Source organism: Theropithecus gelada, chromosome 1, assembly GCF_003255815.1.
Source record: "Theropithecus gelada isolate Dixy chromosome 1, Tgel_1.0, whole genome shotgun sequence".
NCBI lineage: Eukaryota > Metazoa > Chordata > Mammalia > Primates > Cercopithecidae > Theropithecus > Theropithecus gelada.
The window spans coordinates 21,679,763-21,706,819 of record NC_037668.1 but is presented as its reverse complement, the minus strand read 5'-3'; the positions used below and the strand labels follow the sequence as shown (position 1 = coordinate 21,706,819).

The 27,057-nt window shown below is 48.2% G+C and overlaps 2 protein-coding genes and 1 pseudogene across 4 annotated transcripts in view; 1 reads left to right on the top strand and 2 right to left on the bottom strand.

Annotated features, from left to right (window-relative positions):
- PMF1 (polyamine modulated factor 1) overlaps positions 1-3,035 on the bottom strand; it is a 29,216-nt gene extending 26,181 nt beyond the window's left edge. For all 3 annotated transcript variants that reach the window (XM_025357492.1, XM_025357484.1, XM_025357502.1), the window contains exon 1: positions 2,847-3,035. In XM_025357492.1, coding sequence (XP_025213277.1) covers positions 2,847-3,007 — 161 coding nt within the window. In that variant the 5' untranslated portion in view covers positions 3,008-3,035. The remainder of the gene's footprint in view (positions 1-2,846) is intronic.
- A 191-nt stretch (positions 3,036-3,226) lies between these two features.
- On the bottom strand, positions 3,227-23,357 carry SLC25A44 (solute carrier family 25 member 44). Its single transcript, XM_025357471.1, has 5 exons — positions 23,042-23,357; positions 16,647-17,284; positions 8,313-8,440; positions 4,250-6,093; positions 3,227-3,927 (listed from the first exon to the last, which is right to left on the bottom strand). The coding sequence occupies exons 2-4, from the start codon at positions 17,269-17,271 to the stop codon at positions 5,902-5,904; spliced, it is 945 nt and encodes a 314-aa protein (XP_025213256.1). The 5' UTR covers positions 17,272-17,284; positions 23,042-23,357; the 3' UTR covers positions 3,227-3,927; positions 4,250-5,901.
- A 1,556-nt stretch (positions 23,358-24,913) lies between these two features.
- LOC112616220 lies at positions 24,914-25,042 on the top strand (annotated as a pseudogene).
- The last annotated feature ends 2,015 nt before the right edge of the window (positions 25,043-27,057 follow it).

The following is a 27,057-nucleotide window of genomic DNA, read 5'->3' as shown; positions in this document are numbered from 1 at the left end:
ACTTATCTCTAACAACTAGAACAAACCCTGGGACACTGTCAATGGTCAATAAATATTTGTGTTATAAATAAGTGGCCGAGGCAGGCAGATCACCTGAGGTCAGGAGTTCAAGACCAGCCTAGCCAACATGGCAAAACCCCATCTCTACTAAAAATATGAAAATTAGCTGGGCGTGGTGGTGCATGCCTGTAATCCCAGCCACTTGGGAGGCTGAGGCAGGAGAACTGCTTGAACCCGAGAGGCGGAGGTTGCAGTGAGCCGAGATCATGCCACCACACTCCAGCCTGAACAACAGAGCAAGACCCTGTCTCAAAAATAAATAAGTAAATAAATAAATAAATAAATGGGCCGGGCACTGTGGCTCATGCCTGTAATCCCAGCACTCTGGGAGGCTGAGGTGGGAGGATCACTTGAGCCTCAGAGTTTGAGACCAGCTTGAGCAACATAGCAAGACCTCATCTCTAAAAGAAATATAAATAAATAAATAAATAAATGGGGGACATATAACTAAGAGAAAGTGGGGGCTGTGAGAGGGGAGACAAGGGCAAGAATGAGTAGGGAAAAATAAATACAACAAGGGAGGGACTGTGCCAGAACATATGATGATGACATGCCATGATTGGTTCATAAAAGTGATTACAAATTATTTTATCAAATTCATTATTATGGCAAACTAGGCCCTGCATGATAAAGCTGTCACCTGCCTCTCCAGCCTCATTTCATTTTACTCTGATCACTATGCTGTAGCCAAGGAGGTCTCTGCCAGTTCCTGGAATATCTGATCACCTCAGGGACTTTGCACAGGCTGTCCCCTTTGCCTATACACTCTTTCTGTAATTCTTCAAAAAGGTGGTTCTGGCTAGGTGTGGTGGCTCATGCCTGTAATCCCAGCACTTTGGGAGGCAGACGTGAGTGGATCGCTTGAGCTCAGGAGTTTGAGACCAGCCTGGCCAACATGGTGAAACCCTGTGTCTGCTAAAAATACAAAAATTAGCTGGCCATGGTAGCAGGCACTGGGAGGCTGAGGGAGGAGAATCACTTGAACCGGGAGGTGGAGGCTGCAGTGAGCTGAGATGGAGCCACTGCACTCCAGCCTGGGCAACAGAGCTAGACGCTGCCTCAAAATAACAATAATAATAATAATAATAATAATAATCTGGTTCTTTCTCATCCTTCAAGATTCAGCTGAAATGTCACTTCTCAGAATGGGCGTCCCAACCAAACTATCTAGTGGTATCATTACCTATTCACATCTTTTTTTTTTTCTTTTTTAGAGGCATGGTCTTGCAATGTCACCTAGGCTGGAGTACAATGGGGCTATTATAACTCACTGAAGCCTCAAACTTCCAGGGTCAAATGATCCTCTTGCCTCAGCCTCCCAAAGCACTGGGATTACAGGCATGAGTCACTATGCCTGGCCTTATCATCTTACCAGGCTATGCGATGATGTTGTTGGTGTCTCCACCCATTGAATGCAAGCTCCAAAAAGACAAGAGGCCTTGTCTGCCTCATGGTATCCCCAGCACCTGACACAGAAAAGGCACTCAAATATTTGATGAGTCATGAGTGAAAAGAGAGATCATTAATTATGTGTAGGAAAGGTAAAGTGCTGAACCCAGGAGGAATGGACTGGGAATAAATGAGAGTCCTGATGAAGCCAAAGACCAGAGAAGTGGGGACACAGAGGGCTAGAGGAGGAGAGGCTGTGGTCAGGGCCCCGAACTCCCAGGAGCGTTTCAACCCTGATGTGCAGGGGTGGTGGGATCATGGGCAAAACTCTTGAATCATATACACTGTATAAAAGTCAGGGCCGGGCGCGGTGGCTCAAGCCTGTAATCCTGGTACTTTGGGAGGCCAAGGCGGGTGGATCACAAGGTCAGGAGTTCGAGACCAGCCTGGCCAACATGGGGAAACTCTGTCTCTACCAGTAAAGATACAAAAACTTGGCAGGGCGTGGTGGTGGGCGCCTGTAATCCCAGCTACTTGGGAGGCTGAGGCAGGGGAATAATTTGAACCCGGGAGGCGGCGGTTGCAATGAGCCGAGATCGCACCATTGCACTCCAGGCTGGGCGACAGGGCGAGACTCCGTCTCAAAAAATAAAAATAAAAATAAATAAAATAAAAGTCGAGACAGGAAAAATGTTTCTTTTCATGTTAACACATTTAGTCCTGGCAATCTCCCAGTGAAGAAGATATTCTCATAATAGCTAACAAATATTTCTATGTGGCAGGTCTTGTCCTAGGCGCCTTAGGTGTATTTACTCATATCAAAACGACCCTATGAGAAAGGTACTATTGTTGCCATTTGACTGATAAGGAGCCGAAGTGGGACAGGGGGCTTACGTCTTGCTCACATAGTGGTGGGCCGCGACTTAAACCCTGATCTGTAGACGCGCGCGGTAGCCCGAGCCTGTAGTCCCGGCTACTTGGGAAGCTGTGGCGGGAAGATCGCTTGAGCCCAGGAGTTCGAGACTGCAGTGATCACGCCACTGCACTCCAGCCTGGGCGACTGCGCAAGGCCCTATCTCAAGGATTAAAAAAAAAAACAAACCCTGCTCTAATTTGCAATAGCTCTATCTTTCCTTCCAGCCATCTGAAGTTTTAGTGAAAACGGGGCTTCCTGGAGGAAGGAGTAGCTAGCTATCCCGGTCCGCTACAGATTATCGGTGCGTGAATACCCTGACTCCTCCGGCTCAGAATTTGACTGGGTCGCCTGGTCCGACTGCCCCGCCCCCGTCCCCGCCCTGGGCCTACGTGACCGCGCGCCGGCCTGCGGCCGTTCTGATCTCGCGGGATTTGAGCTTCGGTGCGGACAAACCCTCCCACTGCGGCTCCCTCCACTTTACCTGCCGGCGGCGACCAGCTTCTGAAGAAAAGTGTCCACCATGGTGTCGAGGAGCTTCACCCTCGAAATGGTAGTGCCGGGTGGCACAGACTGTGGAGACGACCCCTCATGCCTTTTTTCCTCACAGCCGCAGCCTAGATTGTCGCTACTTGCTTCGGCCATGTTGAAGTTGAACCGCCAAATCTAACTGGCCCGGCCTCCCCGCCCGCCGGAGCTCCCGATTGGCCGCTCCCGCGACGGGCGCCTCCGATTGGAAGCGGTAGAACGTCTGTCACCAAGCAGGGCGGGGGCGGGAAAGTCTTTGCAGGCTGAGGGTCGCAGAAAGGCGAGGCTTCGCGCGGTGGGATGTCCGCGACCCGAAAAATATGCGCAAGCGAAAGCTCGGGAGCTCAATAAAAACTTTTAATTACACTTCAGAGACTTCGTACAGTGCAACAGTGAATATTCACTGTTAATATTCACAAGAGTCCATTTCATCAAACGTTCAGAGTCTGCCTTTTCATTCTCAATGCTCCAATCAGGTTTCCCGTCTTGGCCAGTCTCCCAGAGGGTTCTTTTAGCTTTGGTTACCGACCAAAACTCCAGTTTAGGAAGAATGGAAGTCCACAGTCCCATTCCCCACCAAAACATATTTCAGTCAAACCCAATCCCAGTCCCTAAAGAATTAGGAAAGTATGGGCCAAGGGTCCCTTTAATTATACACACATCACCCTTAAAACTGCGTGTGTGTACGAGAAACAAAGAATAAAACACAAGAGGGGCTGTAAAATACTGCACAAGACAACAAAACAGAAGGAAAGTCTTGGGGGAGAAACACTAAGACGCGAGTGGCAGGATCCTACCTCCCGTCCGTGACACTTTCCCCATTGCCACTTTCCCCACTGTGCCATGGTGGGGAAGGACTGAAGTCTCTAGGGTCTCTAGAGGTCTTGCTAGGATGAGCTTAAAGACATGGTGGGGGAGGGGGCCCCACTGCTTCCATTATATTTGTGGTTCTCAGGGTAAAGCGGTGAGGAGGGGCAGGAAGATTCAGAATGACTGGTGGGTCCAACCCTTTGGATGTGAACATTCCTGGATAGAAACTGGAGGACTGGCCGGGCGCGGTGGCTCAAGCCTGTAATCCCAGCACTTTGGGAGGCCGAGACGGGTGGATCACGAGGTCAGGAGATCGAGACCATCCTGGCTAACACGGTGAAACCCCGTCTCTACTAAAAAAAATACAAAAAACTAGCCGGGCGTGGTGGCGGGTGCCTGTAGTCCCAGCTACTTGGGAGGCTGAGGCAGGAGAATGGCGTGAACCCGGGAGGCGGAGCTTGCAGTGAGCTGAGATCCGGCCATTGCACTCCAGCCTGGGCGGCAGAGCGAGACTCCCTCTCCAAAAAAAAAAAAAAAAAAAAAAGAAACTGGAGGACTCTCTTGACAAAGTGCAGGAAGGGATTAACAAAAATAAAATCAAGTGAAAGGGAAAAACCCTCAATGAGATCAAGATGGACAGTGGTGGTGGTGAAGGTAGAGAAGTGGTTTTCACAACCTGTTCTGGCCAGGGTGGAAGAATGTGCGGCAGCCATGAAGAAATATCAAGGCTTCAGGTAGCTAGCACCTTTCAAATTGGCACCATGGCCTTTCCCAGGGGGTGGGACCAATAGAGTTTGGAGGATCATCCAGGTCAAACGTCTCAGGTAGAAATGCAGGGTTTGACATGCCTTCTCTATTTGCTGCACCTCTCTACCTGCAACACAGGCTCGGGGGGAGTAGCAGTAGGGAGGATGAGGCAGGGAAGAAGGAGCACTCCTCTTCTAGCTCCTGAGAGCATCAGATAATCTTGGCAGTATCAGGCTGGTAAATGCAGTGGTCCTTGTATTGGGTGACTTTCTGAACTGCTCTTTATGTTCTTCCAGTATCCCTCCACAGGGTAACATGACTGGGATGACTACGCATCCAGTGATGTGGATCTTAGAGATCGCCATAGTGAGACAACACTTGTTGCCATAAGTCTGAGTGACTGGGGTATTTATGTGTATGTTATGGCCGCCTGGGGCAGAGAATCTCCTCACTGCCCTCTCCTAGGTTTGGCTCTGCTGGCCTGGGTAGATGTGCTGGGGAACACATGCCCTCTTGTTGCCTTCTAGATCAACTACTTTCTCAACCTGACTTCTCAAGGCAGTGCTCCAAGTCCAGTGCACCCAAGACAGCCTGATCCACTTAGAACTGTGCCCACCATGGGAGTCCTCTGGATCAGGGGATGCCCCAGCTTAGACTCTCCTGGGGCTCCTGAGACTGAAGGGACAGGGAACTAGAATTGAGGAAAAAGTCACATTACATTTTTCTACCTGTCTTAGGCAAGGGGGTGAGCTCTGACAGCAGGATTGGCGCTTTAGCAGGACTAATAGCCTGGTTCATAGATGTTAATACACACACACACACACACACACACAAAATAAAAGTATCAACATTTCTCCCCAACCTAATAACCCCTCCAAAGAGAGGACGAGTGCTCTGGAGAACCAGAGATTTTTTGCTGCTCCTGCTCCCTGTGCAAATAAGTGCCTGGCACCTTAGCCCCAAGTGCAGGGAAAAGCAGAGTCATCTAGTGGGCAGCTCGGTCCCAAAATAAAAATAAGCAAGGCTAAGAGATGAAGGGAGAGAGGGCTGATAGCAGCTGCTTGGAATCTGGGCTGAAAGCCCAAGAGGAAGAACCAGTGGTAGTAAGCAAGCTCTATGTACAGCTCTTCTCAGGGTCTCAGGGACACAGACGGAGGGGGAAGCCAGAAGGGCTAGCAGGGTGGGGGGTGGCCTTTAGGCCAGTATGGAATACAGGGACTGAGTGAGGGAGCCCAGCTCAGAAGAGAATTTTAAATAGTGGGGGCAAGGGATCCAGGTGTGGAGCCTCTTCAGCAAGAGCAGTTCAAAGTCTCTATCCCTATCCCAGATAGGCCACCTGGCCCAGGGCAGGGCTGGGTGTGTGGTGGGGGCATCTGGAGAGGGTGCCATCCTCTCCACTCTGCCCCTGACCCACGGTAGTGTGGAAAACAGCAGGCTTCTCTCCCCACCACTGGTTACCAGTGTCTCGAGTCCACCAGCTCAGGTCGGAGGCTAAGTTTCTTGAGGCTCTCATAGCCCACCACAATGACAATGGTGGAAGGTGTGGCTGAGATGATTCTGGCCGAGAGGCCCTTCATGAGGCCCCAAGGCCCTTCTTCTGCCATCAGTTGTCTGAAGGTCAGGATGATGGAGTTCTTACCCTCAACCTGGAAAAGTCAACACAGTGGAGGGCCATTGTCTGTAGTCAGAGCCCGTCTGCTCAATCTCCATCGGCCTTAGGCTAAAGTGGGGAGAACTAGACTCAGACATCGGAAGGTGTGGATTCTGCTTGTGAGGGATGGTACCGCACAGTGATTTAGTATAAGCCCTGGCGCCTGACTGCCTGAGTTTGAATTCTGCTCCCCAGCCTACTAACAACATAACCTTGGGTAATTTAACAATTTGTGCCCCGATTTCCTCAAATATAAAAGAGTGATAATAGTACCTGCACCATGAGGTTGTTATGAGAAAGAAAGAAAATAATATTCATAAATACTAAAACAGTGGTGGCAGATCGTTTCAGTGTACAATAAATGTTAACTATCATTGATATCATGAGATAATCTATGTAGCTATGAGTCTTTGAACTGGATGTTGCTCTTTGGTCTCAGGGAGGCTGGGTTAAATCCTCTCTAAGACCCTCTGCAGCTCTGCCAGTCTGATTTTGATTCTGATCATTTCAATCCCTTGAAGTTCTAGAGCTGGAACCTTCCTCTCCATCTCTGCCATCTCTCACACACCCCAAGAACAAATATAGGCATCTTCCCTATCACACTGAAAGCCTGGCCAAGCAGAAATCACTTCTCTCTTCTTTCTCAACAGTTCCACACCCTCCCTGACCCCTAAACTATACCTTTATAAACCACCCCTCAGCCCCTTGGCCAATACAGGACAGATGCACTCCTTGTTCATACCGCCCTTATATGATATGACCTTCACAAGGTACCCCAGCCATGGCTAAGAACATCTCCTGCTTCCGCCCCGCCTCCTTCAGCACCCTCCTACACACTCCCTTCTTCCTCTCCAATACTCTCTCCTGTGACCATCTCTGCTTCCCTAACCCTTCCACTTTTTCCACAGCCATGTCAAGGACTTTTTCACCTATGCCTCTGGGTCGTTCCAGCCTGGAAGCTCCTCAAAGTAGAGACCTGTCCTTTCCCTTGGATCTCCTCCTAGACCGCCCAGAATAAAGCTCAGGAAAGAATGAGGACTGACCCTGTGTGCTTTATTATTTGCAAACCAACCAGATGCCAGTGTATTCATTTTCAAATGAGGGGGCATTCTTTCCTAGAAACAAAAATACCTATATTTATTACTTATCTCCTTCCCAACATCCTGGTACTAGGGAAACTGATTTTATCCCTAACCTGTTATTTTCCTTCCCTCCTCCCCTCACCATAACCCAGTGACTTCATTCTCTTGTACAACTTTGATTCTCCACCTCAAATCAGACATAAAACTTCATATGGCAACACCTACTATTTGCATATTACATATCATTCAGATTCTATTTCCTTGGTCTAAGTGCTGTGTAACTGTCTTTAAGCTGACTGAAGACAAGCATTACTAAGGGCTTTGTGAGGGTTTTGCTGCATCCACACCATAAAATCTGTGAAACCTATTTAAGAAAAGTCACTCTCATAATCCATAGAGAACTTACGGCCTACTGGAAAAACCAGACAGACTTACGAATTAACTGAAATCAGTATTTCTTATAACCACAAACCTGCAAGGTAAAGGAAAGAGTTGTTGACAGGCTATGCTAATAGGCTACGGAATAGGACTCCAGTAAAGGCTGGAAGAAACCAGTAAGATTTCCTGGAGGTATGGGCATGTGATGGAGGAGAGGTATGCAAGGTAGCAGACAGAGTGAGAAGCATTCCAGGTACTTTTAAGTGCTGGGCGGGCTTCTTTTTTTTTTTTTTTTTTTTTTGAGACAGAGTCTCACTCTGTCACCCAGGCTGGAGTGCACTGGCGTGATCTCGGCTCAATGCAACCTCCACCTCTAGGTTCGAGTGATTCTCCTGCCTCAGCCTCCCGAGTAGCTGGGACTACAGGCACATGCCAACACACCCAGCTAATGTTTTATTTTTAGTAGAGACAGGGTTTCACCATGTTGGCCAGGCTGGTCTCGAACTCCTGGGCTCAGGTGATCTGCCCACCTTGGCCTCCCAAAATGCTGGGATTACAGGAGTGAGCCACTGCACCTGGCTGTGGGCTGGCTTCTATAGATGCTAAGCACACAGAAGGGACTTAGATGTTCAGGAGAAGACTGACTGGACTAGAGGGCCAGGAAACAAAGAGGTCAGGGCAACACTGGAGGGCTTGAAGGTCATGCTTCTAATGGTTTCTCCATGAGGAGGGTGAGGGAAGTGGCCAGTCTTACCTGCACGCGGGTTCGTATGACATCCATGGGATTGGTGAGGATGGAGGCAGTGGCTGCAGCCAGGGGCCCTGAGACGGCTTGGAAGACAATGTGAGGGCACTCCTTAGGACACAGGTAGGAGAGCTGCTCTGGAATCCAGGGAAAGACAATGGCTCAAGACACAAAGCACCACCGGTCTGGCCTCCCTGTGCTTGCTGCTTCTACCAGGTGGCTTTCCCAACCCAGACCGGCCCTCCACTCTTCGCCACCTTAGACACCTAACTCCTATCTTTTATTTTCTCTGCTTCCTTCAAAAAATTATTAAGTCTCAGGCCCTTTCCAGGAGTCATCTTGGAAATATCACCCATTTATTTTGATTGATTTTTTTTTTCCGAGACAGGGTCTTGCTGTGTCACACAGGTTGGAGTGCAGCGGCATGATCATGGCTCACTGCAGCCTCACTCTCCCGGGCTCAAGCAATCTTCCCATCTCAGCCTCCCTAGTAGTTGGGTCTATAGGCTTGTGCCACCATGCCCAGCTAATGTTTTAAAAAATGTTTTGTAGTGCCGGGCGCAGTGGTTCACGCCTATAATCCCAGCACTGTGGGAGGCCGAGGCGGGCGGATCACGAGGTCAAGAGATCAAGACCATCCTAGCTAACACGGTGAAACCCCATCTCTACTAAAAATACAAAAAACTACCGGGCGTGGTGGCGGGCGCCTATAGTCCCAGCTACTCGGGAGGCTGAGGCAGGAGAATGGCATGAACCCGGGAGGCGGAGCTTGCAGTGAGCCGCGATCGCGCCACTGCACTCCAGCCTGGGTGACAGAGCAAGACTCCGTCTCAAAAAAAAAAAAAAAAAATTAGCCAGGCATGGTGGTGGGCGCCTGTAGTCCCAGCTACTCAGGAGGCTGAGGCAGGAGAATGGCGTGAACCCGGGAGGCGGGGAGATTGCAGTGAGCGGAGATCATGCCACTGCACTCCAACCTAGGTGACAGAGCGAGACTTTGTCTCAAAAAAAAAAAAAAAAAAAAAAAAAAAAGTTTTGTAGAGATGGGGTCTCACTATGTTGCGCAGGCTGGTCTTGAACTCCTGGACTCAAGCAATCCTCCCACCTCAGCTCCCAAATTACAGGTGTGAGTCACTGCACCTGGCCAACATCACCCATTTAAACAGGACAAGATTCCTTGGAGAGGGAATACATTGAGTAACTCTGGTAGGATACATTAAAAACCAATGACACGGCCAGGCAGTGGTGGCTCAAGCCTGTAATCCTAGCACTTTGGGAGGCCAAGAAAGGTAGATCACTTGAGCCCAGGAGTTTGCGACCAGACTGGACAACATGGTGAAACTCCTCCTCTACCAAAAATACAAAAATTAGCTGGGCATGGTGGCGCAGGCCTGTAGTCCCAGCAACTTGGGAGACTGAGGTGGGAGGATCGCCTGAGTCCTGGAAGCAGAGGCTGCAGTGAGCCATGATCATACCACTGCACTCCAGCCTGGGTGTCAGAGTAACACCCTGTCTCAAAGAAAAATTAAAGCTGGATGTGGTGGCTCACGCCTGTAATCCCAGCACTTTGGGAGGCAGAGGTGGGCAGATCACCTCAGGTCAGGAGTTCGAGACCAGGCTGGTCAACATGATGAAACCCCGTCTCTACCAAAAATACAAAAATTAACCAGACGTGGTGGTGCACACCTGTAATCCCATATATTCGGGAGGCTGAGGCAGAAGAATCACTTGAACCCAGGAGGCGGAGGTTGCAGTGAGCTGAGATTGCACCACTGCACTCCAGCCTGGGTGAGAGACCAAGACTCCATCTCAAAAAAAAAAAAAAAAGAGATTAAAAATTAAATAAAAACTAGTGACACTGGGAACCAGGTGGGTCAGTCTTTTTGTTGCATACTACATACCCTTTCTTAACTTTTGAATTTTGAAACATGTGCATGTTTTTAAAAATAAAAACAATATTAAAATAGAAAGTCACATCCTACAATGAGCACTTTTCTCCAGCTTATATCAAGAAAGAAAATTCATCTTTCAAAATGCTAATGAAGATAGAATGGCACCCAGGTTAACCCATCCCAGTACCACTGAGAAGTCTACCTGCAATTGAATTTTCTTTTTACTCTCTCTGGAGGTGAAAGACAACATGTTCATTCATTTATTCAACAAAGATTTATTGAGCGACTACCATGAGCTGGTCATCTTGGGTCCTGAGGATTTAACAGTAAATAAAAAAGCCTCAAATTCCTGTGCTTAGGAAATTTATATTCTAGTGTGAAGAGATAATAAACAAATAAAAAAGCAAAATACACAGCTATGTCAGCAGGTATGTGCTATACATAAAAATAAAGCAGGAAAGGGAGATAGGGAGGCCAAGGGTGGAGGGGAAGGGGTTGCCATTTTATCTTTTATTTTTTTTCTCAGACCTCTCAGGGATAAAGGATGAAAGCCCATTCCAAGAAGGTGAAGTCTGAGCAAAGACCTGAGGGAGACAGTGCAAGCTACATGGATCTATGGACAGAGCTTTCAAAGAAGGGATAACATTCTGTGCAAGGGTCCTGAGGACAAGCATATAGCAAGTGTTCGAGGGGCAGCCAAGTCCAGTACCCTGGAGCAGTATGAGTAAGGGAAGGAACAGCATATGAGATCCAAGAGGTAAGTCACGTAGGGTTTTCTCTTCTATAGTTCAGTTGTCATACCTTTAAGAATTTTTTCCTCGGCCGGGCACGGTGGCTCACGCCTGTAATCCCTGCACTTTGGGAGGCAGAGGCAGGCGGATCACCTGAGGTCGGGAGTTTGAGACCAGTCTGACCAACATGGAGAAACCCCATCTCTACTAAAAATACAAAATTAGCCAGGTGCGATGGCGCATGCCTATAATCCCAGCTACTCGGGAGGCTAAGGCAGGAGAATTGCTTGAACCCGGGAGATGGAGGTTGCAGAGAGCCAAGAACACACTATTGCATTCCAGCCTGGGCAACAAGAGTGAAACCCCGTCTCAAAAAAAAAAATTTTTTTTCCCTCATGCTCCTAGTTTTAGTTTGTGGCCAGGGAGAAGTAGGGAGGTGGAGGCAGGCAGAGCAGAAGTGAGAGCTTCCAAGTCTCAGGTGGCATGGCAGAATTCCCTAAACCTCACCAGAACCACCTCTCCCCCAGTTCTAATTACTGTCTTCCCCAGACTCAGCATACAAACAGAAACAAAGTGAACTGGTGGCTCAGCCTCACTCGTGTCCTGTTTCTCCCAAGAATAAGGCATTTTGCAATCATTAAACTGTAGCACCTGGGCCAGGCATGGTGGCTTACGCCTTTTGAAGGCTGAGGTGGGTGGATCACCTGAGGTCAGGAGTTCAAGACCAGCCTGGCCAACATGGTGAAACCCCGTCTCTACTAAAAATACAAAAAATTCACCGGGTGGGGCGGTGGGCGCCTGTAATCCTAGCTACTTGGTAGGCTGAGGCAGGAGAATTGCTTGAACCCGGGAGTTAAAAGTTGCAGTGAGCCAAGATCATGCCATTGCACTCCAGCCTGGGCAACAACAGTGAAACTCTGTTTGAAACAAACAAAAAACAACTGTAGCATCTGAACTGGCACTGCCTGCCTCCTTGGGCCTGTCTATTATGGCCTCCAGGCCTGCAAGCTATAGCAGGATCCAGATTCCAATTTTAATCATGCACATATGCCATTTTCCTGGGGCTTGGGGAGAAGATGGAACACAAAAGCAAGAAAGTGGTAGAAATAACTCTGTGTCAGACAGGGCATGGTGGCTCACACCTGTAATCCCAGCACTTTGGGAGGCCGAGGCAGGCGGATCACCTGAGGTCAGGAGTTTGAGACCAGTCTGGCCAACATGAAGAAACCAGAAACCCCATCTCTACTAAAAAAACAAAATTAGCCAGGCATGGCGGCTCATGCCTGTAATCCCAGCTACTTGGGAGGCTGAAGCAGGAGAATCGCTTGAACCTGGGAGGTGGAGGTTGTGGTGAGCCTAGATCACACCATTGTACTCCAGCTTGGGCAACAAGAGCGAAACTCCATCTCAAAAAAAAAAAAAGAAGAAGAAAGGGCCGGGCGCGGTGGCTCACGCCTGTAATCTCAGCACTTTGGGAGGCTGAGGCGGGCGGATGACAAGGTCAGGAGATCAAGACCATCTTGGCTAACACGGTGAAACCCCATCTCTACTAAAAATACAAAAAACTTAGCTGGGCGTGGTGGCGGGCGCCTGTAGTTCCAGCTACTCCGGAGGCTGAGGCAGGAGAATGGCATGAACCCAGGAGGCAGAGCTTGCAGTGAGCCAAGACCGTGCCACTGCACTCCAGCCTGGGCGACAGAGTGGGAAAAGGGAGGGATAGAGGGAGGGAGGGAGGGAGCGAGGGAGGGAGGGAGGGAGGGAGGAAGGAAGGAAGGAAGGAAGGAAGGAAGGAAGGAAGGAAGGAAGGAAGGAAGGAAGGAAGGAAGGAAGGAAAAGGAGGGACTCCACATCTTTCATTTTTCTCCATTAGTAATTTAAGAAACATTTAAGAATCTCTTATCTACCAGGCAAAAGATGAACTCAGGCTGACTTGGTTTAAATCCCTCTTGGCTAAGACTGGCTTGACTCTGGACAAGTATTTAATGATATAAATGAGTATTTACTTAATAATAGATGCCAGGCACCGCGATAAGTACCAGACATAGAACAGAGACATGGACAGGGAGATGCCTTCATGGAATTTATATTCTAAGGAGCTGGGAGTTGGGGGTAAAATAACTGCAAATTATGACAAGTACTAAGAAGGAAAGAAGGTGTTGAAATATAAAACAGAAAGAGCCCTCTTTCCAATAGAATAAAGTCCTTTTCGCAAAGGTGATGTGTAAGCTGAAGCCTGAAGCATGAGAAGGAGCCAACCACATAAAGAACAGAGGAAAGGATGTCCAGGCAGAGAACATTATCTGCAAAGGCCTTGAGGCAAGAACAGAGCTTGATGTATACCAGAAACTGAGGGAAGAGCAGTGAGGAAGAGGAGAGTGGCACAAGGTGGGGCTGGAAAAGCAGATAGGAGTCAGATCAATAGAGATGTATAGACCATGGAAAGGAAAATTGATTTTATTCTAGATGCCGGTAAGGCAGCACTGGCAGATTTTAAGCAAAAGGGAGTGGCAAGAACCAGTCTATTAATTCAAAAAACATTTACTGAGCAATTAAGGTTCACCAGACCCTGAGTTAGGTGTTGGGAGGTACAATAGTCAACAAAAACAGACACGGTCCCTGTTCTTATAGAACACTTACATCACAGGGTTATTGTGAGATTGGAATTATGAGATATGCAAGCCCTCAAACAGAGCCCTGGCACACATGGACATTCAATAAATGTTAGTTTCCTCTCCCTTCAGTAGAAGAGATAAGGCACACACAAATAATATCAAGGCAAATGTATAACTGCCTTAAGAAAGATTCAATGTCATGGGGATGAAAAAGGGGAAAGATCACTTCTGGGTTAAGGGTTACATGGAGAGGAAGGAAGAGGAGGCAATAAGGAGCACTTAAGGTAAGTCATGATTGCACCAGGGGTAAGCAAACCTGGGAGGCATCTAGGTAGAGGGGTGGCAGGAACAAAACACGGTGGTAAGAGAGGTGACGTATGGTTGAGGAATTGTGCACTACCTGCCCAGGCTACAGCACAGACTGCCTATACCTAGGGGAGAAGCAAGAGATTTCACTGTTAAGGGAGGCTGAAGTCAGGCTGAAGAGTTTGGATTTTACTCAGTAAGCAGTGGAAGCCACTGAACATGACAACTCCAGTCGAAAAGTTCAGTCCATTAGAGATGTATGTGATGGACGGGAAGGAAGAGAACTCAGGAGGGAACAGCTAGAAGGCTGATGCAGCAGTCTGGGAGGAAGGTAACAGAGGTATGGTTCCCAGGGAAGGCAGTAGGAATGAAGAGAAAGTTGGGAGAAAAATTCTAGAGTTACCAGGACTAGACATGGGGACAAGAAAGAAGGAGTGGTCAAGCACAATCCCCAAGACTTCAGTCTCAGTAATCTGAAGAATAACAAGGCCACTGACCGATGAAAGTAAGTCAGAAAAGACAGCCAGCTTGGGATGAAGACTAGTTACTTGAAGAAAGTTTTAGACATAAGTAGATGCATCTAGATGGAGAAGTCCTACAGTCAGAATGCCTGTCCAGAGCTCTCCACAGGCTAGTCTGAGAATGGAAGTAGAGATGATGGGCACATCAGAAAAATGCAGCTCTAATTGTTTTTTTTTTGTTTTTTGTTTTTTGTTTTTGAGACGGAGTCTCGCTCTGTCGCCCAGGCTGGAGTGCAGTGGCGCGATCTCGGCTCACTGCAAGCTCCGCCTCCCGGGTTCCCGCCATTCTCCTGCCTCAGCCTCCCGAGTAGCTGGGACTACAGGCGCCGCCACCACACCCGGCTAATTTTTTGTATTTTTAGTAGAGACGGGGTTTCACTGTGGTCTCGATCTCCTGATCTCGTGATCCACCCGCCTCAGCCTCCCAAAGTGCTGGGATTACAGGCATAAGCCACTGTGCCCGGATGATGCAGCTCTAATTGTAAATGCAGTCAAGTGAGGAGAGAAGGCTAAAGACAGACTGCAGAGAAGATCCTCACATTTCCTGGGAAGCGTTGTTTTTTTTGTTGTTTTTTTGTTTTTGTTTTTGTTTTTTGTTTTTTTCTGGGAAGCTTTTTTAACATTAAAGGGTCAGGGTAGAGTCCAGGAACCTGACTTTTAACAATACCCCAGAGGAAGCATTGTGCTAAATAGAAGTAATAGAGCTAGCAAAAAAAGAAGAAGAAAGAAGAAAAGGAAGAAGAAAAAAGAAGGAAGAAGAAGAGAAGAAAGAAGAAGAGGGGGAAGAGGAGGAGGAAGGAAGAAGAGGAAGAGGAAGAAGAGGAAGAGGAAGAAGGAAGAAGGAAGAAGAAAGAAGAAGCAATAATCAGAAAAACAAAAAAGCACCAGGGAAGTACAGAGCCACAGAAATAAAATCATTACAGGTTAAGAAGGCATCAAAATTTTGGTCAGAAAAGTTTCCAATGGAGTGGGACAGAATGCCCATTACCAAGGGTTGTGAGCCAACAGCAGGGATTAGGGAGGCTGCAAACATAGGCTGCCCTAACGGGAGTTTTGTGGTTACTCAAAGCTGTGGATGGATGTCCCAGGGTAGCAGACACACTCAAGTCTTGCTCTTCAACAATGCATCGTGCCCTTTGAGAAGGCAATCTGGCAGTATGTTTATGGAAGCCCTCAAAAATGTCATATTTGGTCGGGCGCGGTGGCTCACGCCTGTAATCCCAGCACTTTGGGAGGCCGAGATGGGCGGATCACGAGGTCAGGAGATCGAGACCATCCTGGCTAACACGGTGAAACCCCGTCTCTACTAAAAAAAAAAAATACAAAAAACTAGCCGGGCGAGGTGGCGGGCGCCTATAGTCCCAGCTACTCGGGAGGCTGAGGCAGGAGAATGGCGTGAACCCGGGAGGCGGAGCTTGCAGTGAGCTGAGATCCGGCCACTGCACTCCAGCCTGGGTGACAGAGCGAGACTCCGTCTCAAAAAAAAAAAAAAAAAGTCATATTTGACTCAGTAACCCCATTTCTAGGAAATAGGAAATACTTAAAAAGTAAAATGTCTTATGAACAAAGATACATCACAGGAGTGGAGAGGTTCAAAGTTATATCACACCTTGAATTTAAAATGCTGAGGGGTTGGTGGCTCACTCCTGTAATCCCAGCACTTTGGGAGGCCGAGGCGGGCAGATCACAAGGTCAGGAGCTACAGAACAGCCTGACCAACATGGTGAAACCTCATCTCTACTAAAGATACAAAAGTTAGCCAGCCATGGTGGCACACGCCTATAGTCCCAGCTACTCAGGAGGCTGAGGCACAAGAATCGCTTGAACCTGGGAGGTGGAGGTTGCAGTGAGCCAAGATCTCACCACTGCACTCTAGCCTAGGGGACAGAGTGAGACCCCACCCAAAAAAAAAAAAAAAAAAAAAAGCAGAGGAAAACATCCAACTCAAAAGCTCACTATTACCCATCAGATTTGTCTTCAAATCCTAAACATCCCATGGCTTTTGTCCTCCCCAACCTTCCAGTGACTCCAAAGCACACAGAAAATATGCTACACACTGTTCTAGTCTTTTTACCTGTCTACTTCCCTCACTACATTAGAAGCTCCTTGAAAGTAAAAACTATGTTTTATGCATCTTTAAATCCTCTTGGATTCAAACATTTGCTGAATGAATGATCCATTCCCCCATTAAATCTCACCTCCACTCTAACATGCACAAAGCAACAGTATCTCAGCCCCATTAGAAATCCCACTTTCCTCCCCCACTGTCCTGGCCCCTGCTTACCTGCGTAGAAGTGATAGAAGGGCCACCAGACAGCACTGTTTGGGATATAGGTAAGCAGTGAAGCCACATAGCCTCGATAGAAGCCGCGAAGCCCATCAGCCTGCAGGATCTGCCTGATGATGTCCTTGGTTTGGCCAAAGGCAACTACCCCTTGTCCCTCTGGGTTCCCCCGCACCTGAAAGCGGCCCATTTTCTCACCCTTGCGCTGCATCATGAGGTGCTGGGAGACTACATCAATGGGCACTGTGATGCTCTGGGCCACAAGGGAGGCTGAGCCACCAGCCACCAGTGATTTGACTGTGTTACTCTGGCTGTAGTCAGCCACAAACTTCCGGGTGAGCTCATAAGTGGTGACATAACACTGGCCAGAGATGAGGGTGAAGGTATTGACCAGGAACCCTCGGTAGAGGCCAGTGATACCATCTGCTCGCAGGATCTTGATGAAGGCATCGAAGGTCCCATGGTAGAGGCTCTTCCCCTTCTGAACTTGCAACCGGGTGCGGATGAGGGTGAATGGGTAGACACTGACACGGATCATCATTGTCATTGCCACACCAAACACGTAGAACTTCTTCTTGTCCAGGTGTTCCCACTCGATGATCTGGATGTTGCGTTTGTCCTCCATGGTGCCTGAAGACCTGGGATTTGAGCAGCATGGAGGGATGTGAAGAAGGAGGTCAGAGCTTTGTGCTTTCCCCTTCTGGCTGGGCTCTGAAGTCCCATTCTCAGACCTCATCTCCAGGACACTCACTTGCCCAAAGCTTGGACTCCACCCAACCTGGCTCTGTCAATCCGCACTTGAGTCTTCCTTCATAGATCAGGATACTGTCCCCTTCTCTGTCTTTGGCCAGGCCTTCCTTACTCAGTTTCCCTCCTCCAGAAATTGTCCCTCACTTCAGTGATTCCCTTGGCTCCATGGCCTCCTCAGCTCCCTACCCCAGCTTACAGGATCTTCTATCCTGACTCTCTGGGCCCTGGTGTCACTACCCTGACCAGGGACCATTCTTTTTGTCTGGCTCACCCAGGCAGAGCTCAGGATGCTGTGGACAAACCAACTACCTGACAGGATGCAGGGCCTTTAAGCAGGTGAATGGGACGTCACTAAGTGACATTTGGGAGGCTCCTGAAGGCTGAAAGGGACTGTTCCAGTTTTGATGCTCCTGGGCCTACTGAGGAGGCATCACCTTTGGCTGTGCACCCGCAGCAGGGTGCCTCTGATTGCCAACTGACTCATTTTGTCTCCGGTTTCCCATGTTGGCCTCTCAGAGCTCCCCTGACCCACAGTCACTACATTTACATGATATTTTCTCCCGTCTGCATTGGAAGAAAGTGTGGGCAAGTGGGGCTTTCACACTACAGGGCACCCCCCACCACCTCCCTTTCCTCCACCAAAAGGATTTAGAAAGTCAGGAACAGGTCAAAGGGCAGAGTCCTCTTCAGTTATTAGATAACTAACTCTGAGAAAAACAGAAAAGAACCACCTGAGAGCTAAGTAGTTTCCCTGGAGAGTCTGGAGAACTACAGAGTACAGAACATGTTGGACCGCATGCTTTCAACTCTAAGCGTATAAACCACAACCTCAGTCTTAGATAATGGAGTGGGAGAAGTGACAGAGGAGACAGACTCTGACTTCAAGAAACCGTCTGTTCAAGAAGACACAGTATCGCTCTGGGGAATGGACACAAGATACAGAGGAAAAGGCTGGACATGGTGGCTCAAGCCTATAATCCCAACACTTTGGGAGGTGAAGGTGGGAGGATCACTTGAGCCCAGGAGTTCAAGGCCAGCCTAGGCAACATAGGGAGACTCCGTCTCTACAATATATAAAAATAAGTTAGCCGGCATGGTGAAACCCCATCTCTACTAAAAATACAAAAAATTAGCCGGGCGTGGTGGCAGGCGCCTGTAGTCCCAGTTACTCAAGAGGCTGAGGCAGGAGAATGGTGGGAACTCGGGAGGCGGAGCTTGCAGTAAGCCGAGAATCGCGCCACTGCACTCCAGCCTGGGCGACAGAGCGAGACTCCATCTCAAAAAAAAAAAAAGGCCGAGCATGTTGGCATGCACCTGTGGTCCCAGCTACTTGGGTGGCTGAGGTGGGAGGCTCACCTGAGGCCGGGAGGTTGAAGCTGCAGTGAGCTGTGATCACACCACTGCACTCCAGCCTAGGAGACAGAGTGAGACTCCATCTCAAAAAAAAAAAAAAAAAAAAAAAAAGGCCGGGCGCGGTGGCTCACGCCTGTAATCCCAGCACTTTGGGAGGCCGAGATGGGCGGATCACGAGGTCAGGAGATCGAGACCATCCTGACTAACACGGTGAAACCCCGTCTCTACTAAAAATACAAAAATTAGCCGGGCGCGGTGGCGGGCGCCTGTAGTCCCAGCCACACGGGAGGCTGAGGCAGGAGAATGGCGTGAACCCGGGAGGCGGAGCTTGCAGTAAGTGGAGATCGCGCCACTGCACTCCAGCCTGGGAGAGAGAGCGAGACTCCGTCTCAAAAAAAAAAAAAAAAAAAAAAGATACAGACTGAAGGAAACAAGAGCATGTTAATGCACATGTAGCCCTTATGTTAAGTGTATCCAGTGCCTAGAATTTCAAACAAAACTAACAAGCTTACTAATTTCAAAACCGTATAAAATCAGGAGCTTCACATTTAGGAAATGTCAAATCAGAGGATATCATTTATTAGACATATTTAGTGGTAATACGATGTGCTCCAGTGTAGCCCACCACTGTTCTGTAAGATACTAGAAATTCTCAGCCAGAAAGGGAGAGTGGGAAAATAAATTCCACGAAGTGAGAACCAGGGGCTCCCCAGACTTTAAGAGAAATCCCAGAGAAAGGAGGTAGCCACATCACAGGGACAACTCTAGGGGGCTGAAACATTCTACACTAGCAGTTCCATTAGCAAACCTCATGCCAAGCATCTAATCACAGTCCATCCTCAACCACCTTCCCCAACCAAAGGTCCTAACTCAGGCTTCAGGTAGCTTTTATTCCATGAGAACTGCCTTTTGGTTACCATGGAAGCAAGGGCAGCTTTTCAGGATTCCCTGAGCTGGACTGTATAACTTTCGTTAACATAGGGACTACCTGCAGTGCAAACTGAGTACTTGAGAGCTGAGGGGAAACCTCAGCTTCAAGGTAAGGATTGAGGGAGGTGCACATAACCTGCACAGGCTTCCTACAGGACAAAGCAGTTTGAATTAAGGATAATCCATGTAGACAGTGAAAGGGAGAGAACAAAGGCTTGGAAATGAGAAGACAGAAGTCAACTGGATTGGCAAGACTGGAAAATCTAGGCTGTGGAAAATGGGCTGCAGGCAAAGTTCTGTCGTCAAGAGAACCCCTAGAACAATGATATGCCACTTGCTGTAGGCAAAGGTGGCCCTCCTCCCCAGCCTCAGCCTGGAGGACCCACTAAGTCCTGTGGGATAATATTCTCCTTTGAGCCCTTCAAAAGGTGGTCACTGTCTCTCCCGCTCCAGAGTGGCTGCCATCCAGGGTTGCAAGATCATATTTCCAACACCAGTGAGAGGTGAGAAGACACAGAGAAACAACAGGATTGACTGACTGTCTATACCTCATGTAATCCTTACAATTTAACTTGTGTACAGTTAGACACTTCTGATAAATGAGGAAATGGAGGGTCAGATACATTAAAAGTAACAGGCCCAAGGTCACATAGCTGATCAATGGAAGAGGCAGATATGAGCCAAGATTTCTTCTCTACTCCACCATGCCTTCTACCTTATGGGATTTGAAGAATTCTAACACAAATCACTGTTTAAGGCCAAGTCATTCCCACCTCTGGAAGGCAGAATTAATGCCCTTATGGCTGCAGGTCACTCAACAGTTAAGCAAAAGGTCCTGGCCATGCAGATGCCCAGAGAGTTCTTGCAGCTCTGTTCCAGAGAAACCAAGAACTGCCTCTGCTTTCCTAGTGTGTCTGTGGAGTGACCAAGCTTAGTGGCTGAGCAGTCACCTTGTCAACACAGACAAATACAGCTGGGTTCAAGCAGGAGGGCCTCCTGCCAGGCACATGGAAAATGCGTGCTCTACAGGGCAGAGGGTCAGAGCAGCTAAACGACAGAGCAACCAGGGATTCTGTTCCAGGACCTGGTTTCATAGCACCTTCTGAATTTATCAAGCTGAAACACCAAGTACCAGCATCTCCTGATGAGAAATCCTAAGACAGGATCCGATTTCCCACCTTGTCTCCATCTCTCACATACGCCAATCTATTTTAAACTCCCACAAGGAAGTGGGGACTTTCTGAGGCAGGTAACTCCTATCCAAGGGTCATGCCTTAGAGGGATAAGCCACTACAACAGAAGGGGAGAGGGCACTACACCCACTCCCTTTACCCCTTCAAAAGGGGCAGGCTGCTCCTAAAACATAGGATCTCAACCTGCTCTTTGTTACATAACTTCCAAACTTCTTGCAGAAATATCAATCCCATTCTTCTTGTTTTGCCCTCTGAAAAATCCTCTTTGCAGATACCCATATGCAAAGTTCCTCCAGCCTTCCCTTCTCCTAACTTAGCCTAACTTCTTTAGGGCTCTTTCTCAGACCCTCATGTGCATGGTTCCAATTCCGGATTTTCTTCTACTTTTCAATACTGCTCAGGCACAAATGCTGAAGTGCTTCCTCTGGGGACCTAACAGGTGACCCAGAATTAGTGAGTGCTTTGTCCTGAAGTCATCAAGTGAAGTGTTAGAGGCAGAGCTCCCACTACTGACCCCACCAATGGAAAGGGACAAATTGGCATATGCCTCCTCCTCTTCACCTCTACTCTCCTTGTACCAGAAAATTCACATGGGACTGACTATTCACTAGGTTCTGGGATAAGATTCTGGCTTGAGAGAAGGCAGTGTCACCTGGAAGGCAAGGTCATACAACGGAAATAACACCAGCAATCGGGAGATCCATGTTGAATTTCACTTCCATTACTCAGTAGTATAAGACTGCAACCAAGTCACTTCACTGAAATTCAGTTTCCTTGTCTGTTGAATCAGGCTAATAAAGCCTGTCAATGCTGTATAAGAGTTTTGGCGCAACTCATATGAGTTAATAACTGTGAAGGCATTTTGTTAACAGCAAAGCATTATCATTACAGAAAGTTCTACTGGACAGTGATGCTCTAAGTCCTTGCCACCCAAGGTGGTCCACGGACTTGCATCATGGACATCATCACCTGGGAGCCTGTTAGAAATACAGAATTTCAGGGTGCACCCTAGACTTGCTGAATAAGAACCAAACTTTTATAATATATAAGTTTGGGAAGCATTGCTTTAAGTATTAAGGATTGTCAGCATTATAAGAATTGTAATGGCCAGGCGTGGTGGCTCACGCCTGTAATCCCAGCACTTTGGGAGGCCGAGGCGGGTGGATCATGAGGTCAGGAGATCGAGACCATCCTGGCTAACACGGTGAAACCCCGTCTCTACCGAAAACACCAAAAAAAAAAATTAGCCGGGCGTGGTGGTGGGCGCCTGTAGTCCCAGCTACTCGGGATGCTGAGGCAGGAGAATGGTGTGAACCTGGAAGGCGGAGCTTGCAGTGAGCCAAGATCGCGCTACTGCACTCCAGCCTGGGCAACACAGCGAGACTCTGTGTCCAAAAAAAAAAAAAAAAAAGGAATTATAACAACTACTCCAGGACTCTGGGACCATTATGAGTAGGTTAGGAGCCCTCTGACTCCATCCTGACTTGTCAGTAGAACTGAGCACAGTGATGACCATTTGATCGATTCGGATCTTTTCAAATCAAATCATCTTCTACAACTCCTGACAAGACATCCATGGGTCCCCACTTCTCAGCTGGAAACAGAGAATAGAGACCAATACCCTCTATTCCTTCTGTTCTCCCTATTGCATCTGCATCCTGGGAGCTATCTACCACATGAACGTGAATATATGTACATGCTTGCCCACCTGTCCTACTGAATATACATTTCCCTAGGGGAATGCCTGGGGATGCCTTCGAACCCTCCTTCAAGATCATCTCCTCTCTACCTCGTACATGGTGAGATTCCCACCCAGCTTTCCTTCGGTCTTCCATAGGTACCCACGTGATCCCTCATCACAGACAACACATGACAATCCTCTCAAGATACTCCGTGGGACACCCCCTTTATACAGCCTCTGTCCTGGCCCCCGCACACCCAACTCTGGCTCTTCGAACATGCCCCCTGCCGTGCTGCTTCGCTGTCAGCGAATCTCACGCTCCTCTGCCAGAAAGAGACGCCTCACAGCAGTTGTCCTTCATTCCCAGAACTGTACGGCACCACTGTATGGCACCACAGCCTGGCACCCCAGGCATCCTTTGCCTCCTTGACAAGTGCAGATCCTCAGAGACCTTAGTTGTCAGGGACCCCGAGCTGGTGGCTTATTACCTTCTCAGACTCCGGCGGCTCCGCCGCGTCTGAGGCGAACTCCAAGCCCGGACCTCTAGGCCGCAGCCCCCAGTCTATCCGTCGTTCCCAGCGAATGCCGTCCGCCGGTCGCATCTTCCTCCATCTCGACTCGGCTCCCGGTACTGCCGGAACCGGAAACTTGGACTCTGTCATTACCGCCCCCTGCGGGGGGCGGAGGATGAGCTGTCGACGATTCCGCCAATGGCGTTTGAGCCTTTGAGCCTCCCAGGAGCGAGGATGGGCTGCCCTTCCGAGAACGGACGGCCTCCTGGTGGCCATCTTGGATTTGGGCAGTAGCCACGCCTTCTTTACCTTCGTTATGCCCTCAGCGTTAAGGCGCCTGCGTGTTCTGGTTGGGCTCTTTCTAATTGGCGGAAATTGAATCACCAGACGCTTATTGAAGATCCAGTTGTAAATAGGGGCACCTTGTGTTTGGGGGTGTTGGAACCTTTATATTCAAATCAAGGCTGGGCACGGTGGCTCACACCAGTAATCTCAGAATTTTGGGAGGCCGAGGCGGGCGAATCACCTGAAGTCAGAAGTTCGAGATCAGGCTGGCTGCCTTGGCGAAACCCCGTCCCTACTAAAACTACGAAATAAATTAGCCGAGAGTGATGGCGCGCGCCTGTAATCCCAGCTACCCGGGTGGCTGACGCACGAGAATCGCTTGAACCCGGAGGTTGGAGTGAGCCGAGATCGTGCCACTGGACGGCGACAGAGCGAGACTCTATCTCAAAAAGAAAAAAAAGGCCGGGCGCGGTGGCTCAAGCCTGTAATCCCAGCACTTTGGGAGGCCGAGGCGGGTGGATCACAAGGTCAGGAGATCGAGACTATCCTGGCTAACATGGTGAAACCCCGTCTCTACTAAAAATACAAAAAACTAGCCGGGCGCGGTAGCGGGCGCCTGTAGTCCCAGCTTCTTGGGAGGCTGAGGCGGGAGAATGGCGTGAACCCGGGGGGCGGAGCTTGCAGTGAGCCGAGATCGCGCCACTGCACTCCAGCCTGGGAGACACAGTGAGACTCCGTCTCAAAAAAAAAAAAAAAAAAAAAAAGAACAAATCTAATGTGAGATTTTTATATAACTTTTTCTTCTTTCCCCTTTTTTGTTTTTTAGAGTCACAATATTACTCTATCGCCCAGGCTGGAGTGCAGTGGCAAGATCATAGCTCATTGTAACCTGAACTCCTGGGCTCAAGCGATGCTGCGGACTCAGTCTCCTTTTTTTTTTTTTTTTTTTTTTTTTTTTGAGACAGAGTCTCGCTTAGTCGCCCAGGCTGGAGTGCAGTGGCGCGATCTCGGCTCACTGCAAGCTCCGCCTCCCGGGTTCACGCCATTCTCCTGCCTCAGCCTCCCGAGTAGCTGGGACTACAGGCGCCCGCCGCTTCGCCCGGCTAATTTTTTGCATTTTTAGTAGAGACGGGGTTTCACCATGTTAGCCAGGATGGTCTCGATCTCCTGACCTCGTGATCCGCCCGCCTCGGCCTCCCAAAGTGCTGGGATTACAGGCGTGAGCCACCGCGCCCGGCCTCGGACTCAGTCTCCTAAAGCACTGGGATGACAGGCGTGAGCCACTGTGCTGGTCGCATTTCTCATTATTTATAGAGCCAAAATAGTAGAGGTCAACATGCAGCAGGAATGACTGAGGATACACAGCCAATTTTGAAGTTTGGGAACTCAAAAAACTGCAGGAATGGGGACAACCTGAAGGTGGAGAAAAATGACATTAAGGGTCTTTTCCAGCTTTTGAAGCTATTTGCCTGTATATAGACTTAAAAGAAGAGAAGGGAGCACTTTAAATGAGGGGCTAGGAGGCATAGGCTGCAGAGTCAGTTCATTTCAAAGTTGATATCTCTACAATTCAACGACAAAAAGACAAACAACCAAATTTAAAAATAACACAGAAGAGTAAGGTAAGTCTCCATTAAACACAGGAAAGAGACTGGAAAACTCCTCCTTTGGATCCTGTCTATAGTCGCAGGTGAAATAAAAGAAATAAAAGGAGAGAAAAATGGGCAAAAGACTTGAATAGACCTTTCCCCAAAGAAGATATACAAATGGCCAAGAAGCACATGAAAAGATGCTCACCATCATTAGTCATTAAGGAAATGCAAATCAAGTTGATAAAATGCCACTTCACACCCACTAGGGTGGCTAAAATTAAAACAAACAAAAAGCAGAAAATGAGCGTTGGTAAGGGTGTGGAGAAATTGGAACCCTCAGATATTGCTGGTGGGAATGTAACATGCTACAGCTGCTGTGGAAAACAGTGGCAGTTCCTCAATAAACTAAACATAAAATTAGCATATGATTCAGCAATTTTACTCCTGGGTATATACCCAATACAATTGTAAACAGACATTCAAACAAAAACTCATACACGAATGTTTATTTTTAGCAGCACTATTCACAATTGCCAAAAGTAGAAGCAACTCAAATGTCCATCAACCCATGAATGGGTGAACAAAATGTGGTATATTTACACAGTGGAATAGTATTAAGCAATAAAAAGGAATGAATGTGTGCTACAACATAGATGAACCTTGAAACCATTAAGCTAAGTGAAATAAACCAGATACAAAGGGCACATATTATGTAATCCTATTTATTCCAAATAACCAGAATAGACAAATCTATAGAGACAAAAAGCAGTTTAGTGGATAAGTGATTGCCGGGAATCTGGAGATTTTTTTTTTTTTTTTTTTTTTGAGACGGAGTCTCGCTCTGTCGCCCAGGCTGGAGTGCAGTGGCCGGATCTCAGCTCACTGCAAGCTCCGCCTCCCGGGTTCACGCCATTCTCCTGCCTCAGCCTCCCGAGTAGCTGGGACTACAGGCGCCCGCCACATCGCCCGGCTAGTTTTTTGTATTTTTTTTAGTAGAGACGGGGTTTCACCGTGTTAGCCAGGATGGTCTCGATCTCCTGACCTCGTGATCCGCCCATCTCGGCCTCCCAAAGTGCTGGGATTACACGCTTGAGCCACCGCGCCCGGCCAGGAGTCTGGAGATTAAGGGAGAGGATGGAAAGTAACTAATGGGTTCAGGGTTTCCTTTTGGGCAATGAAAATGTTCTAGAACTAGGTAGTGGTGATGGTTGCACAATATTGTGTACATATTAATGTTATTAATAGTAAATTTTATGTTATGTGTATTTTACTATTTTTATTTATTTTTTGTTTATTTATTTATTTTTTTTTTGGAGATGGAGTCTCACTCTGTCTCCCAGGCCAGAGTGCAATGGCATGATCTTGGCTCACTGCAATCTCTGCCTCGCAGGTTCAAATGATTCTCCTGCCTCAGCCTCCCAAGTAGCTGGGAGTACAGGCACCAGCCACTATGCCTGGCTAATTTTTTGTATTTTTAGTAGAGATGGGCTTTCACCATGTTGGCCAGGCTGGTCTCAAACTCTGACCTCACATGATCCACCTGCCTTGGCCTCCCAAAGTGCTGGGATTACAGGTGTGAGCCACCGCGCCGGGCCTACTATTTTTAAAAATTGATATTTCTAGGATAGATCCCTCCTCCTAAACTCCAGACTTATTTATAACTGCCTCAAAATATCTAATGGACATTTCAATCTTAGTGTGATGGTTAGTTTTCTATCAACTTGGCTAGGTTATACCACCTAGTTATTCAATCTAACACTATATAGTGTGATAGTTAGTTTTCTATCAACTTGGCTAGGTTATACCACCTAGTTATTCAATCTAACACTAATATAGACCAGGCACAGTGGCTCACACCTGTAATCTCAGCACTTTGGGAGGCAGAGAAGGGTGGATCACTTGAGATCAGGAGTTCGAGACCAGCCTGACCAACATGGGGAAACCCTGTCTCTACTAAAAAGAAAAAAATACAAAAATTAGCCAGCTATGGTGGCACGTGCCTGTAGTCCCAGCTACTTGAGAGGCTGAGGCATGAGAATCACTTGAACCCAAGACGTACAGGTTGCAGTGAGCCCAGATTGCACCACTGTACTCCAGCCTGGGCAATAGAAGGAG